Source organism: Tiliqua scincoides, chromosome 3 (assembly GCF_035046505.1).
Source record: "Tiliqua scincoides isolate rTilSci1 chromosome 3, rTilSci1.hap2, whole genome shotgun sequence".
Classification (NCBI taxonomy): domain Eukaryota; kingdom Metazoa; phylum Chordata; class Lepidosauria; order Squamata; family Scincidae; genus Tiliqua; species Tiliqua scincoides.
Window position 1 is genome coordinate 34,457,285 of NC_089823.1, and position 17,178 is coordinate 34,474,462.

The 17,178-nt window shown below is 43.5% G+C and overlaps 2 protein-coding genes across 3 annotated transcripts; both read right to left on the reverse strand.

The window, feature by feature from the left end:
* Window positions 1-481: 481 nt before the first annotated feature.
* On the reverse strand, window positions 482-3,805 carry TAF13 (TATA-box binding protein associated factor 13). 2 transcript variants are annotated; one of them, XM_066622057.1, is made up of 4 exons: window positions 3,674-3,805; window positions 2,298-2,376; window positions 1,531-1,628; window positions 482-823 (listed from the first exon to the last, which is right to left on the reverse strand). In XM_066622057.1, exons 1-4 carry the CDS (start codon window positions 3,698-3,700, stop codon window positions 653-655), a joined length of 375 nt encoding a protein of 124 aa, XP_066478154.1. In that variant the 5' UTR covers window positions 3,701-3,805; the 3' UTR covers window positions 482-652. The 2 variants fall into 2 exon arrangements, with proteins under 2 accessions (XP_066478154.1, XP_066478153.1); XM_066622056.1 differs by having other exon boundaries at window positions 1,531-1,676.
* A 4,843-nt stretch (window positions 3,806-8,648) lies between these two features.
* Window positions 8,649-16,922, reverse strand: GTPBP8 (GTP binding protein 8 (putative)). Its single transcript, XM_066620688.1, has 7 exons — window positions 16,801-16,922; window positions 14,384-14,816; window positions 13,032-13,130; window positions 12,200-12,330; window positions 11,126-11,225; window positions 9,361-9,479; window positions 8,649-9,247 (listed from the first exon to the last, which is right to left on the reverse strand). The coding sequence occupies exons 2-7, from the start codon at window positions 14,750-14,752 to the stop codon at window positions 9,169-9,171; spliced, it is 897 nt and encodes a 298-aa protein (XP_066476785.1). The 5' UTR covers window positions 14,753-14,816; window positions 16,801-16,922; the 3' UTR covers window positions 8,649-9,168.
* Window positions 16,923-17,178: the final 256 nt, after the last annotated feature.

Sequence of the window (17,178 nt, forward strand, 5' to 3'; positions counted from 1 at the left end):
GTAGTACTTTTATTGAAGTACTGTCTATAGTACACTATGGTGAGATGTAAACGGCTCTTGATTGTTTCAGTACATCTGCTTCTGCTAAGGCTTGAATACTTTACAGTAGAACTTACTGCTGCTATTAGTATCAGCTGTATTCACACCTGCCCTCCGCTGTAAACACCAAAATGTTTGGCCTGAAACATCACACAAACTTTTAAATACAGAATATATAGACAGCCTATTTTGCAATAACTTATTACATAAAGTTGGTATATAAAATAATCCAAGAAGAATAAGCTTTCTGTCAAGGACACATCAACAAATGAACTTGAGTGGAAAAGTTAAGTTCTTGTTTGGCGTTTCAGATAGCTATGTAACACAAACTATAGGTCAAGTTGTCAGTCCTTTGATATAACCAACGGGAGAAAGTTAGCCCTGACCTTTTCTTCTAAAGTTACTTGTTTTAACCTTTTTACATTTTCAAGTGTAACAAATATAGTGATAGTGATATATTTTAATGAAAAGAAACAAGAGTTATATTTGAGCAAAGTCTCAAATTTGAGGTCCACATTGCAGAATTCAGCAGTATAGATTCATTAAGGCCAGTACATCAGAAAAATGATACATGTAGTCCTGTACATATCAACTGTCTGCATCACAAGAGACCTCAAGATCCATAGTTGGCTTCATCAAATGCCTTCCTGGCCCGCTTCAGCTCTTCATTCATCGTTAGCAAGTCTTTGACCCGAGCAAACTTCCGTGGGTCCTTGCGGATCAAGAAGACAATATCTTCAACCTGCACTCGACCTTGCCGTCCAATTGACATTGCTTTGTGAGTCTATTAGAAGCATCAAACAAAATCAATTTGAATTGGGATAGGAGAAAAAAAGTTCAATCCAACAGAGAAGTCAACAATTCTCTATTTCTAGATAGGATGATAAAAACCATGATACAAAATTATTGGTGAGCTGTACACAGTGTGTATCTGTCTCACTGAAAGTGTCACCTGCCTTGGCCGGTTTCTACCAGTTCATGAATTCCAAGGTTTACCACCACCCTATGCAACTACTTAATTATCAAGTAAAATCCCTTTTCTGATACATGCTTCTTTTCTAGATGTACTTTTCCCATCAAAAATCATTTCCCACTGCCTCAGAACTGAGGAAAATATGCAGAGTCAGCTTATGTTACTTCTCTCACTAAGCGATCTGTTATATATTGAACACAAATTAATGACTAGTATCAAGAAAAAAAAGATAACATTTAGGAAAGGCTCACATAGCAAATGGCCTCTAGTGGAAGACTGCTAGAGTATACAGTAGATGCAATTCTTCCTGCCAAGCATTCTTCGAAAGAAAGAAACCACATTGTCAGCACAGTCTCCACCATGCTTGCTGCACAAAGTGGCCCGATCAACAGTTGCATTTTGTGCACTCCTTTAGAACTCTAAGAATCAAGGAACACAAACTACATCACAAAAAGAGAGTCTCCAGATCTCACCCAGTTTGGGATAATGTAAAAGCATGCCGGTAGAGTAGGACCTACCATTTCTGTGATAAACTCTATGACCAGGTCTTCAAGAATATCCACTGACTCTGTGTAGGGGTTCTGATCATCTCCAAATCCATACATCATGCATCTCACTGCGGAATCAAAAGACCTGCAGAGTGAAAGGGAATCTTCCGCTGTGTCTGAAAGATTTATAAACTATTCACTGATCTCTTAGTAAGAGCAACTAAGCAGCAACTTTTTAAATTATATATAACTCTCAGTGCTAAGAGAGGCATGGCATCTGCAACCTCCTATTTATTTACTAATGTAAAATGATACACTAGCCATTCCAGAAGATATCTAATAAAATGCCTTTTTGCCACACACCTATTTCTCAAGGCATTTAGATAACCTGTGGTGGGGGAACAGAAAAGTGCTCCCTGGTCCTGCCCCCAGACTGCATTCAGCAGAAGGTTCAAAACAGGACTCTAATGTAGCCTTAGCTATGTAATCGGGAACCCTAACTGCACAAGGTTCCAATTGCATAGAGACACCCAAGTGCAAGAAGGTTCCCATCTCAGACCTTCTAACCAACACACAGGGGTCAAGTGGTGAATGTGCAGGAGCACTGCTGCTGGAGGCAGTTCTGGCAGCTACAGTCCACTTGCCCCACAATGTTTGCTGAACACATGCGGAATCCAGAAGGGCTACAGAGACACTAGCATTTAAAAAAACAAAAAAACCTTATGATGGGGAAAGAGAAAATTCTTTGAAAGGGAAGAAGGAGTGTGGAGGGTACAAACCTCACAGCAGAAACTTACATTCTTTGGAGAATAGCCTCTTCCTTTTGCCCTGCCCACCATCTGGGCCTCCTCCAGCCTCCTCAGTGTCCTCTTCAAACTAAAAAGAGAACAAAAATCAAGAAAAAGAATGGAATGGAAATGCAGTCCAAGCAAGCCTAAACTTAACAGCCCAATCCTATGCATGTTGACCCATAGGCAAGTCCCACTGAATTCAATATGACTCACTACCAGCTAAGTACAGATTTGACACTGTGTTGGGGAGTGTCATGTGTGCATTCCTTGGCCCAGTGCATATGACTTCCGGCAGCAGCCACTACCATGCCACTAGTGCATAGGCAGCGAGTCCAGATGAGATTGGAAAATGTAAGATCCCAGGAAATTTCTGGGCCCCTCCTTTGGCTCCTGGGTCCCCTTTATGATACTGCCCCCCCCATGGGCCCTGCCTGTGGTTGACTGATAAGTAACTTCCATGGTGGTCATTGGGGCTTTCTCCCCCACCAAGTGTGTTTGGGGCTGCAGTCTTAAAGCCATTTCTGCCCAACATTGCATATATGCAACAGGGATCAATGTGTACATTTGTGGGCTGGGCAAAAATGGGTTAATCTACCTATATATAAGAACAGCCTCACAGGATCAAACCAAAGGTCCATCTAGTCCCAGCTTCCATACCTCACAGTGACCCACCAGATGCCTCAGGGAGCACACAAAACAAGAGATGTGCATCCTGGTGCCCTCCCTTTCATCTGGCATTCAGGGATAGCCTAAAATCAGGAGGTTGCACATACCCATCACAGCTTGTAACCCATGATGGACTTTTCCTCCAGAAATCTGTCCAATCCCCTTTTAAAGGCATCAAAGCCATCACCACATCCTGTGGCAAGGAGTCCCACAGACTTGTAACCCGTGATGGACTTTTCCTCCAGAACTCTGTCCAGTCCCCTTTTAAAGGCATATGGGCCAGGTGCCATCACCACATCCTGTGGCAGGGGGTTCCACAGACTTGTAACCCGTGATGGACTTTTCCTCCAGAAATCTGTCCAATCCCCTTTTAAAGGCATCTAAGGCATCAACACATCCTGCGGCAAGGAGTCCCACAGACTTGCAACCCGTGATGGACTTTTCCTCCAGAACTCTGTCCAGTCCCCTTTTAAAGGCATCTGGGCCAGGTGCCACCCCCACATTCTGTGGCAAGGAGTTCCACAGACTAACCACATGCTGGGTAAAGAACCAATATGTTAATCTCTCTTGCACAGCCTGGGCACTCCTCAGCCCGATTCTCCCCTTAGCCCCCAGGGCGGGGGCTCCAGATTCCCCCAGAGCCTCCCACAGGAGCCTCCTTCCTCCCGCAAAGCCCCACAGCGGCCGCCCCTCAGCGCTCTGCCAGGTTCACTCACAGGAGGGTCCTCCTCTTCGTCCGCCATGCCGGCAGCGACCACCACTGCCTCTCCTCGGCTTCCCGGTCCAGGCACGCCCGTCCGACTGCCCCCGGCCACCTTCCCCCTCTAGTGGTAGTTTCACTAAGTGGCACTGAGCATGCGCAGCTCGCCGTGCGCATGCTCCCTAACTGCGGATGTAACCACAGTGCCCTTACCCGCCTTTCGGACGGAAGTATCTGCGCATGCTCAGAAGGGTGGCTGAAGCATTGTGCCATTACTTAGGGACCATCCCAGCCACCCTGTTCCAATGGAGATGCGCTTTGGAGGCTCGCACTGCCTGCTTAAGCTGCGCTGTTCACGGTGAACATTAGCAGCTGACCCTTACAGAGGCTGCCTTGGAGATTCCTGTGGTTTAGGCAGTAGAATAAGGCTGCAGTCCTGTCCACACTTTCCTGGGAGTAAGCCCCATTCACTACTACGGGGCTTACTTCTGAGTAGACAGGCATAGGATGGGGCTCTCATTCCCCTAATGGTCACTGCTGTTTATTCGCTATTAGAGTTTGTTATTTTAAGTATTTTTATTGATTTTAACTGCATGCTACATCCCATTATTCTATCCCATCATTTTTTTCAATGTTTGTTGCAATTTTTAAATGAAAGACTTTCCCTAATATCCAGAAAGCAATACATCATTCCAGATTTTTTTTTTTTAAGTAGGTATAGCATACAGAAGTCAGGTACTTTAAGTATTCAGAGGAAACTGCAGGTCCATTATATACATTGCTTGTTTCTAAGTGCACCTCAGTTCTCTGGAAGACACACTGCTGGGGTAACACCATGATCAGGGTGACCAGATGTCATAACCGCAAAAGAGGACCAGGCACCCCAAAACTTAGGACATCCAAGAAAAATGTAGAACATGACAAAATAAAAGAAAAAAAACACACATATATTGATTTTATGTGGTTAAACACTATATTCCTTATTACTAAATTTAAAACTGTATTACATATTACATATAATTTATTCAGTGCTACTGTATACTGTACAGTGCTACTGTATTACATATAATTTATTCAGTGCATATTACATATAATTTATTCAGTGCTGCCTGTGACACTGACCACTCCCTGGTGTGCAGCAGAGTGAAACTGCAAACAAAGCGACTGTATCACACGAAAAAGAAAGGAAGACCTCGCATTGATACCAGCAAGACCCGGGATCAGAGAAAAGTGGAGGAATTTGCACGAGCGCTTGAGGAATCTCTTCCAGGCCCGGTCGATGCAAACGCATCCAACAGATGGGAACATTCAAGAATGCCGTTTACAACACCGCCTTGTCCATATTTGGCAAGAAGACCAACAAAAAGGCAGACTGGTTTGAAGCCCACTCTGAGGAGTTGACACCAGTCATTGAGGAAAAGAGGAGAGCTCAAGCAGCACACAAGGCCTGTACCAGTGAGCGTAACCTGCAGGTCCTCCGAGCTGCTCACAGCAAAGTCCAGCAGACTGCCAGGAGATGTGCTAATGACTACTGGCTCCAGCTCTGTTCCGAGATACAGATAGCAGCTGACACGGGCAACATCAAGGGGATGTATGACGGTATCAAGCAGGCCCTAGGTCCAACACAGAAGAAAATTGCCCCTCTGAAGTCCGCCGCAGGCGAGGTCATCCAGGATCAGGCGCAGCAGATGGAACGCTGGGTGCAGCACTACTCTGAGCTATATTCCAGAGAAAATGTAGTCACCGAAGAAGCGCTGAACAACATTGAGTGCCTGCCTGTGCTGGAGGAGCTTGACAGTGAACCAACCCTAGAAGAACTTCACGTGGCTCTGGACTCCCTTGCCTTTGGCAAGGCACCTGGAAAAGACAGCATCCCTGCTGAAGTCCTAAAGTGCTGCAAAGAGATCATCGCTACTGAGCTGCATGAAATCCTCTGTCTCTGCTGGAGAGAAGGTGAAGTTCCTCAAGACATGAGGGATGCAAACATCATCATGCTGTACAAGAACAAAGGTGACAGGGGTGACTGCAACAACTACCGTGGCATCTCTCTCCTTAGCGTTGTAGGAAAGCTGTTTGCCCGAGTTGCACTAAAGAGGCTCCAGGTACTTGCAGAGAGCGTTTATCCAGAATCACAGTGCGGATTCCGAGCCAGCAGGTCCACCACTGATATGGTATTCTCCCTTAGACAACTGCAGGAGAAATGCAGGAAACAACGACAGCCACTCTTTATAGCCTTCATAGATCTCACGAAGGCTTTCGACCTGGTCAGCAGGGACGGCCTCTACAAGATTCTCCCCAAGATCGGATGTCCACCCAGGCTCCTCAGCATCATCAGATCCTTCCACAAGGACATGAAGGGCACTGTTGTCTTCGATGGCTCCACATCAGACCCCTTTGACATCCGAAGCGGAGTGAAGCAAGGCTGTGTTCTTGCACCAACCTTGTTTGGGATCTTCTTCGCTGTCCTGCTGAAGCAGGCCTTTGGAACTGCAACAGAAGGCATCTATCTCTGGACCAGATCAGATGGAAAGCTCTTCAACCTCTCCAGACTGAGAGCAAAGTCCAAAGTCCAGCTGAAATGTCTGCGTGACTTCCTCTTTGCCGACGATGCAGCTGTCACTACCCACTCTGCCAAAGATCTCCAGCAGCTCATGGATCGTTTTAGCAAGGCCTGCCAAGATTTTGGACTGACGATCAGCCTAAAGAAAACACAGGTCATGGTTCAGGATGTGGACCCACCTCCCTGCATTACAATCTCTGCGCATGAACTGGAGGTTGTCCATGACTTTGTGTACCTTGGCTCAACGATCTCCGACACTCTTTCTCTCGATACTGAGCTAAACAAACGCATCGGTAAAGCAGCTACCACGTTTTCCAGACTCACAAAGAGAGTCTGGTCCAACAAGAAGCTGACAGAACATACCAAGATCCAGGTCTACAGAACTTGCGTCCTGAGTACACTTCTGTACTGCAGCGAGTCATGGACTCTTCGCTCACAACAGGAAACTGAACACTTTCCACATGCGCTGCCTCCGGTGCATTCTCGGCATCACCTGGCAGGACAAAGTTCCTAACAACACAGTCCTGGAAGGTGCTGGAATCCCTAGCATGTATGCACTGCTGAAACACAGCCGCCTGCGTTGGCTCGGGCATGTCGTGAGAATGGATGATGGCCGGATCCCAAAGGATCTCCTCTATGGTGAACTCGTGCAAGGAAAGCGCCCTACAGGTAGACCACAGCTGCGATACAAGGACATCTGTAAGAGGCATCTGAAGGCCTTAGGGATGGACCTCAACAAGTGGGAAACCCTGGCCTCTGAGCGGCCTGCTCGGAGGCAGGCTGTGCAGCATGGCCTTTCCCAGTTTGAAGAGACACTTGGCCAACAGTCTGAGGCAAAGAGGCAAAGAAGGAAGGCCCGTAGCCAGGGAGACAGACCAGGGTCAGACTGCACTTGCTCCCGGTGTGGAAGGGACTGTCACTCCCGGATTGGCCTTTTCAGCCACACTAGACGCTGTGCCAGAACCACCTTTCAGAGCGCGATACCATAGTCTTTCGAGACTGAAGGTTGCCAATGATGATAATTTATTCATTACTAGAGGGCTATGTGCTGCCTGCAGGAACCTGCTCACAGGGAAAAGGAGGACCTTTAAGTTCTTTTCCAGGACATGAGGCAAAAAAGAGGACATGACCTGGAAAAAGAGGACATCTGGTCGCCCTGATCATGATAGCAATTGTATGCAATTTCAGATACATATAGAAACAGGCTGCTTGATGGAGGTTAGAGTCCTATATATGCACTTGGCTAGGAATAAGTCCCACTGGACTCCAAAGCGGTTTATTTCTGAGTAGACCATACATAGGATTGCACTGTGAGTCTAAAAAAGGCATGAGAGCTTCTAGGAGACAGCAGAGACACAAAACAGCTACTGGGATACTTGCTGATAACACCTTTTGCTAACAAAAGGCCCAATCCTATCCAACTTTCCTGCTCTGGTGTAACCACAATACAGCCCCATGGTAAGGGAACACATGTTCCCATACCTTGAGAAGGCCCCAGTGACTGCCCCTCCACCATAGGATGCAGCACACAACTTGATGGCACGACTGCACCAGCACTGGAAAATTGGATAGGACTGGGCCCTAAGATAGAACTGAGTTGGTGGTCGGTTCTTCAAGAGCAGGCCCCTTCTATCTGAAGAGTCATCATTAAGGGGTTCTGGGGAATCCCTGGGAAAGTAGAGGGGAACCATATTGCTGACATCCAGGTTCATCTAACCCAAGTATTTTCATCAACCAGACCTACTGCTCTCGAAGATGGAAAGATTTCCTGGCCCTGCTACCTGAGATTTTGGAGATTAGGGAGTGATCTTTACATATGCAAACTCAATGCTGTTTCACTGAGTTACTATAATGCCAGTGGATGTATTTCTTGATCTTTCCAAGTAGTTATCAAAACATTTTTTTTATAATTATTTACTTTTGTACAGCAGCTGATAGGAGCAAATTATTCTTTGTCATCCCCAAAGAGATCCAGGCTGTATCATACCTGAAACTCTAAAAAGTGATAGTTGCATCTCTTTGATACCGGAACCTGAAATACCATAAATTGCACACCCTTCATACTTTGATAGCATTGTATGATACAATTCCTTTATTATGGGTGAGACTCTCTTTTCAACTTTATATTCTCCATCCAGACCTACAGCTCAGATGAACTAGAATCTATGAAAGAGAAAGCGGAATTACCACACTATAAACTGTACCTTTTAGTTTAGAGATGATGTAAGCACATAAAGATAGGAATGCTGTGGGTTTTATAATTCAGCAATGGCTCCATCACATAGCATGAGATGAGCTGAAGCCACCAAGATGCATGAAGGGAGACTGCAACGGAAGTGTGAAAGTTGGCCAGATTTTCAACTGACCTCTGTAGGTGTGCCTTTAACAGCAACTTGACCTTAGAAATTAAAGGTAAAGCATCAACAACACATGCTACTAGCTATCAGTTTATTAAGTCACAAGTACAGTTTGGTTGAGAAGTTGGCAATCTGACCAACTGCTGAATAGAAATTGCAGCTCAGTTGTGCATCAATGGGTATTCAAAGTTAAGCCAAGCATTGATTCAAGACTGCACAGGTACAGTCTAAGGTTTCAATTAATCTAACCATCTAGGTTAGAAAGAAGCATATGTTTAACCCATTTCTGCCCAGCCCACAGGTGTACACATTTGATCCCTATTGCATATATGCAACATTGGCAGAAATGGCTTAAAACACATACTTCTGGGGTTACATCTCAGATCTGATAAATTGACTCAAATTATTATACTGTAAAACAACACTGAATTTGAAGTTACTGTATATGAATAGTTTAAATGGCATTTATTTTACACAAATTATTTACAAAGAAAAAATATCAAAGTAGAAAAGTGTGCAGAGCAGTACTTCTTGCTTCTAGTAGTAGAGAAACATACAATATGAAGTTATGATCATGTGGAGCATAAGTTGTTATCAAGAGGATAATTGAAAATGTCCAGTAACATGTGCTATAAAGCATCTTAGCACATGGATTCCAGAATAGTACAAAGAACTGTGGAAACAAAGAAAAGTTTTATTTCTTAATGTGATGAGAAAATGATAATTCCAGTATTTTTTCCCAACTCTACTTGTTCTACTTGAATAAGATTTTTTTATATACTTTACCTGACTGGAAAGATCTGAGGAAAGCACCCTTGTGTATTCTTCTTTATGAAGTCTTGCATCTGTAGTACATTTTTTGCCATCACACCTTTGGGTGCTGTATCAATTTTTGTTAATACAATCTGTGGGGGAAAAAAGTCACAGGCAGTCTCCCAGAGCAACTTTTTAATTACTGATTATTATTATTACTATTTTTTTTTAAACTACCTTTAGAGGAACATATCTTGTACTCAACGCTCAACTCTTATATCTCCCCCAACTATTTCTCACTCCAGTTTCATGCTTTTGTCATAGGTAAAGCCCAACATTTCTTGTCCTCCCTCAAAAGAGTATTATGCCTAAGTATTAAGCATGTAGTTGTGAACAACCTAAATGGGCCAGACCAACAATCCCTCTAATTCCGTGGCTGAGTTATCATAAAATGAAAAACCACAGTCTGTGCTAAACAGTAAGAACTGACCTCCCCTTTTAAACTTTCAGACATACTGTACATACCATAGCTTCTTGCCTGCTTTCCCCCATTACATGTGCTCAGGACTTAGCTTCATAAATTCACCCCCATCTCCATTGTGCAGTAGTTTCTTGAGGAGGGGCAATGGCCCCAAGCTGTGATTTGCAGACCAGCCGCAAACTGTTGCTTCAGGGCCTTGTTAGTTAGCCCAAAACAAACCACAGTCTGCAGACAACCTTGGGTTTAGATAGAATGCAAAATCAAGGTTTAACTCATTTCTGCCCAGCCCACAGGTGTACACATTTGGTCCCTGTTGCATATATGCAACATTGGGCAAAAATGGCTTAAGCTAAACAGACCATGGTTAGTTCTTGGTTGTTCAAACCCAGCCAGTATGATTTCCAAGGCAGTAGACACTACATGCAATATTTTATTATTAATAAGAATATTTATATACTGCTTTTCAACAAACATGTTCACCATGTGGTTTACAGAGCAAATCACATAACTGAGTACAGAACATGAATAGGTTTCTTCATTTCTTGTCAATCATGTCCCATATTCTTTGTTTTTCCATATTTGTGTTGGCACCAAGGGCAATTTTGGATAGATGTACTTCACATGTTTTCCAATTCACCTCTCCAAACATGATGATTGAAAAAATAAAAGCTGGATCAATCAATATACTATTCCAGTGGTTCCCAAAGTTCCCTGAGTCATGATGACCTCACATCCTCTTCTTCCCAGCTCAGCCAGGTGCCACCATCTTGGATCTCACAAAATTTTACAAGATCCAAGATGTCTGTGCCCAAGTCTTGCAAGATTTGGGCACCACCATCTTGGATCTCATGAGATTTCATGGCTGTGTCTGGCAGCGCCCGTGGTGACACTGTGAATGTGCTGGGACACCCTCAGGTATTGCTATGCACACTTTGAGAACCCCTGCACTATTCTGTAAAACTCTGGAAGCTGACAGCAGCATAATTATAGTATATGATAAAGAGTTGGGTTTTTTTGTTGTTGTTATTTTTGCTGCTTCTTCAAAGGCTTCTAAAGACTCCTAGCAACAGATATATAACACAAGTTCAATAGTTTCCTTTTGCAAGTAATTCATTATTCCCTTATGTAAGGGAAGTAACTGCAATTTTAGCAAAAATAAAACACAAGATGCATAATAATTCCACTGAGATCAACAAAACAAAGCATAACCTTGGGTAGAATTAATGCATATGTCTTAAGTTTCGCTATATTTGGAGACTAACCAATTTCATATTCTATTTTCACTTTCTCAAATTTTTTAAACAGATTGTGACTCACAACATAAGGGATCCCAAATTCTTCCAACATTTCAATAGCAATATTGTCCTCTTTCTGAATTCCTGTTTTGCCATCAACCAATAAGAATGTCCGTTTCAAGCTAGAGAAAATAAACACAAGGTTTAGCAGCAGCAGGAACAAAAAATAATAATCGAGATTACTGCAAGAGGGATACATATTCTCCATTTTCAAATCTTAAACTGTAGCCAAGAGATGACTTTACTTAAGATGACTATTTTACCAAAAATGTCTCCCCAATGGTTGAGTTCAGACATCACACAAAGCCATGGTTTGGGCTAACTATAGTTAAAAATCCAAACCATGGTATGAGGTTCCACACATTCAACAGGCAAAGAGTGGTTAAGAACTGCTTAACTTTTTTTCTTATCTGCTCAAGACTGAGCAGCCTCTTGAAGGTGGAGCAATTTCTATTTCCATGTTGCAGCTGCCCTCTTGAGGTGCACAAATAGCCCTGTCAATGTGAATTCAGACAAAACAGCAAACCACAGTTAGAACATAGTGTGGTTTACAAATCTGCTTCAAACTGTAGTTTAAGATCCTGGTTTGTTAGCCCCCAACAAACTAGGTTTATGGACTGGCTTGGTTCAGATGTTAAAACATATCATGTTTGTTAGCTCAGCCTTATAAGTGAGGTCAGAAAACATACTCATCTGCAAAAAAAAAGAAAAAAGTTAAACCATGGTTTTGCCTTATGTTTGAACCAAGCCAATGCATAGTAAAATCTTATTGTCAGAATAGTATAGATAACCAAGGTCCCTCTTGGGGCAGTTTCATTATTTGTATGGGCTCCGGTTCACCCTTTCAAGAATGGTGCAAGATTATTTATAAAACTATAGTTACAAATAGTGTTGCTGGCCCAAGATCATACAGACAATGTATATAAAAACTATTTAATGTTATCTATTATGTCTTCCTACTGAAGATAACATATTACTACCACTGCTACAAAATGGAATGGTAAATACAATTTGTTTAACCCACTTCCATCATCCAACAGATAAGATTTCGATGCAACTGCAATAGTATACTGTACAGTCAAAATAGCTCTCTTACTTTTGACGTTGATTTAAATAAGGCTCAACCATCTCTGCAAAATCTTCGGGTGCTCTGTAACCATAGCCTGGCATATCCACCAAAGTAAAGAGTTTTCCCACATGGAAGAAATTCATCTTCTTAGTGTGACCCTAGAGAAAGACTGAGAGATTTTTGTCTTATCCTAGTTAGCAGCTAGAATAATAAATAAAGCAACAAGAGGTTGTGGGCTCATCAGAAATGTGTTTTTCATTTCTACGTATCTGAGTGGAGATAAGAACCAAAATTATGACAGAATGGAGAGATAAAACAAGGCTATACTCTTTGAATTTTCTGTAAAGTCTGACTGATTTTTGCTTTTTTCTCTGGAAATAAACCATGGTTTATTCTGGTTTGGAGGGATTGCTCAATGCACAGTTTGCAAGTTCAGCCATCACAGCCAACAGTGGTTTTACGAAACCAGGATATACTATTTACAGCACCAGAGAGGAGTGCTCAAGCTTGCTGTTGGTTCCCGGTTTGGAACCGTGATGGGAATTATCTGAATGTGACCGTTATGTCAAAGGTGATATGAACACTCTCTCTCTCTCTCTGTTTCATCTGTGATAGTTCACTCATACATGAAAACAATCAATTGATGCTTAAGTCATCTTATTGTGAACATGTATATGTGAACCAGGCCTCAGTTTCCATCGCCTGTACTGAGTTTCCCTCCCAGCTGAATTTCCCTTATCAGTAAAAAATCTGTTGATTTTAGAATATGTGACGCAGAACAGAATAATCTTGCTCTCAATTATTGTCAATTAACATGGACTTCCAAAGCAACTGTAAGAAGTCTGCCAAAGCCACTTACTGGACGTTTCGAAACTCGGACTTCAACATCAGGGGCCAGTGAAAACAAGGCTCTGAGTAAGGAGGATTTTCCAACATTGCTTCTTCCTAAAAAGCAAACCTGGCAAAAAAAAAAAGCAGGTTATTGCACAAGTATCTTTCTCAGTTACTGGCAAGTGTTAAATAAAGGAAGGAGCCATTCATCTGTGATCTCCTTTGTCATCCTGACAATTGCACAGTCCCAATTACACTGCAAAATCAGTCAAGTGTCAGCAAAGAATGCATGCCTCCAAAGGATATAGAAGTCCTGGAGAAGCTCTTTTCTCCGCAGTGAACACTCAAGGTCACTAGGAAACCTCAAGGTCTCCAAAATTTCAGAACACCTAGGAGGCCTCTCAAATTCTGTTGTTAGAATGAATTATGAAAATTGGACAACTCTGTACATATTTATTCAGTTTGCCTACATTACAATTCTAAAGAACAGGGGCCTCTACTGAGGCTGCAATTGTATGCACACTTACCTCGGAGTAAGCCCCACTGAACGCAATGCGGACTCAACTTCTGAGTAGACATGCATAGGATTGGGGTGTAAGTGAAGTAGGGTTATTCCCTAATTAGAAGACTGCTCTGATCCCCCTAATTCTAAAATTGGTCTTTGTAGTATGCATTTCAAGGACAGTTGCTAACATTCACTCCTGATCCCACATAGTGTCTCCTATTAGGAATTTATTATGTTGCAGGAATTTATAATGTTGCAAGAACATTACTTACTGTTTACTATGCCTGGGTAGATATCTGAAAGCTAGAGGTGTCTGAAAACTGTGTTTTGTTTTTTTTATTTTCCTTAGCCCACTGTGTTCAGTAAGACTCACCAGAAACAAATACCTCTACTGAAAGCACATTGCCCCTGCAAGCTTTATGTTTGGGGCATAAAGTTGCACATGTGGTATTCTCAATGACGAGGACCAGAAGATTATTTTGATCAGCTGTATTAAAATCCATATTCTACAATCAAAGCCATGTGCATTTCTACAATCCATGCCTCTTGCTAATCCCTTCCCTTTGACCCACTACCAAATTTCAAACTGTAAAAATTTAGCTACACTGGGTTCTTCTTCCACATTAGCACACAAATAATTGTTAACAACCCAATTCTAACTAAACTTTCCAGCACTGATGCAGCTGTGTCAACAGGGGACACTCCGCATCCTGGGGGAGGGGGGCACTCATAGAGACCTTTTCAAGGTAAGGAAACATTTGTCTCTTATCATAGGGTTGCATTGTAGCTGCATCGGTGCTGGAAAGTTGGTTAAGATTGGGCTGCTAGAGAGTTGTCTAAGAGTAAGAAATAAACTACACTTCCAATGATCTCACCTCAGGTTTTGATATCTGTGGGACATGACCCATCCGGACAGCCGAAGTGAAATAATCAATTACATGTTCGCGTGATGGGACGAAAAACATTTCTGCTCTGTCGATGTCATCACGGTTAGGATTGAAAATCTGAAAGCATGATGTGTCCACATTAGGGGCGAGATATCTGGCCAGATCTTGAAGAGGGAAGGTGATGCTTGTGAATTGCTTTTCATGTAACTGCAGAACTTCAGAAAATGAAGCATATTTGGTAGGGATTCTGGTTGCAATGTGTCTCTGCAGCAGGCACCTGCCCATCAGAAGCCTTCTTGCTTTTTGTAACTGGACCATCCTCATCCATGACCTTTCAAAAGCCATGAGACCCTTCATCAGCTAGCTCAGCACGTTCATATCTTTTCAATTTCTTTTGTGCAGCGTTCTCAAGTTCAGAGAGCTGAGCAAAGAGGAGAAAGAGGGTGGGTTATAGCTAGTAAGACAGGCCCATCTGTAAGGTTGATTGAGACAGTTAGGGCGCAATCCTAACCAACTTTCCAGCACCGGTATAAGGGCAGTGCAGCTCTGAGGTAAGGGAACAAAAATTCCCTTACTTTGAGGAGGGCTCTGTGAGTGCCACTCAACTGCAAGATGCAGCACACGTCCCATTGGCACTGCTATGCCAATGCTGGAAAGTCGGTTAGGATTTGGGCCTTAGTTGCCATAGGTACCCAGTTGGTGGGGAGCACCCACCTCTGACAACCAATCGCCTCCACTGCTGCTGCTGCTTCCTAGATTGGGAAAGGAAGAGCGGGACAGTGCAGAAGAGGAAGTATGAAGGAGAGGACAGTGGTGACCTTAAGTACTTTCTTTTCTTTCTCCAAGGAGCTGGAGAAGCAGAGACTGGTACGTCACTAGGTAAAGCAGGGCACCATTTGGCATGTTATTTCACATGTAAGCCCTGCAAATACAGCCCTTATTGCATTAATATGTCATATCAAAACTTTTAGATAACTGTCACAGAATACTAAAGCATGCAGAACTAAAACTGGAGAGAACAAGAGATAACATTTTAAAATACAAGAAATCAGTCAATACAAGACTTGAGAAATTAGGACAATTGTTTTTTCAAACAGAAAAATAAATAATTAAAGGTAAACCTTTTTAAGGAGCTCATGAAAATCTAAGGGATATTTTGAAAAGGCAGGCTTCTTGAAATGGCAAGCTAAACTCCCAGAAACTCTGTATTGCATAATAACCACTTATTTACATCAGATAAATCTGCAGCTATGGCCATCTCATCACTCTGTCCTTACAATCACTTATGTCAATTCAAATTCCCGTTTCACTCATTAGAACAAATTGAGAAGACAAAAAAAACTATCTTTAACCAAACTGATTTTTCAAAAAAGCACAGGTGGTTAAAGTTTGTTATTGTTTCTTTTATTTATACCCCACTCATCCTCCAAAGAATGCAAGAGAAGCACTTTAATCTGCAATACTAAAGCTGTGATCCTATAAAGTCTTATCTGGGAGTAAGTCCCATTGCACTAAACAGAACCTATATAATTGCCCATGCTGTGCAATCCTATGCACACTTACCTGGGAATGAGCCCCACTGAAAACAGTTGAGATTTACTTCTGATCGAGACTACAATCCTATCCACACTTACCTGGGAGTAAGCCCCATTGACTATAATGGTACTTACTTCTGAGCAGACATGAATAGGATTGGGCTCTAAGGCTGCAATCCTATCCACACTTACCTGGGAGTAAGCTCCATTGACTATAATGGGACTTCAGAGTAGACTTCTGCATAGTAGATGTAGATGGGGTAGAGTAGATGGGGCTCTAAACCTGCCTAGTACTGCACTGTCTGCTATGGCACTTCTTAGCAGTAAAGACCATGGCTTACTTTTCAGTTAACATGCATAGAACCACTTTGTCAGCCCTATACCACCACCACCCCTCTATAGCCTAAAATAGGGCAGCTGCTAGACAGTGACTTGCTTAAGGACATCTCATTGAGTAGCCCTATTAGGGGTCCATATTTTCCTCGTGCAAACTGACTACTACACCATTCTGCTAGGCCGATCTTAGGTGAGATAGCTAAGCATGCTTGGGAGAAGGTGGAAAAGGAGATTTCAGTACAATTATTTTGCAGGAGAGTTTAAGGCTGCGTCGGTCATTTGGGGGGTGGATCATTTATGGAGAAGTTACGTGAATGACTGGGTGTAACCAGTTCACACATGCATGCAGCCAAAGCCACCTTGTGCACGTCAAGCAAGCTTCCAGGGGATGGTGAGCGGGTGCGTAGGAGCCTTGACACGTGTCAAGTGAGTGATACGTGTAGAGAGAACGTGTGGATGCCGGTCGGGAAAGCAAGGCAGGTGGAGGGAGAAAGAAGGGTCGGATGGGTGCAACCCACTGGTCCGCACGCTTACTGGGGTCAGTGGATGATGCTCGCGAGGTTCTGCTCCACGTCGCGCACGCAGAAGCGCCGCCACTGAGCGCAGCGCAGCCGGGGAACGCGCGCTTCGCTCTCCGGCCGAGGCTGGGAGCTCTGCAGCCCGGAAGCTCTGCGGCATCCTGGCCGCGCCCCCTTCCTGGCTAAGTCCCCGGGAGAAGGACCATAGAGAGCGGGCGAGGCTTTCAGCTGGAGTCGGGTGCAGGGGCAGGGCGGAGAGCAAAGGGCTGAGCAAAGCCCAGTCCAGCCGCAGCGGGATGAGATCAGTGGCGTAGCTAAAGGGGGGTGCAAACTAGCAGTAAGTTTTGCGGGGAGCCTGCCCGCGCTGTGCAAGGGGTCCCTCCCCTTCGGAGCC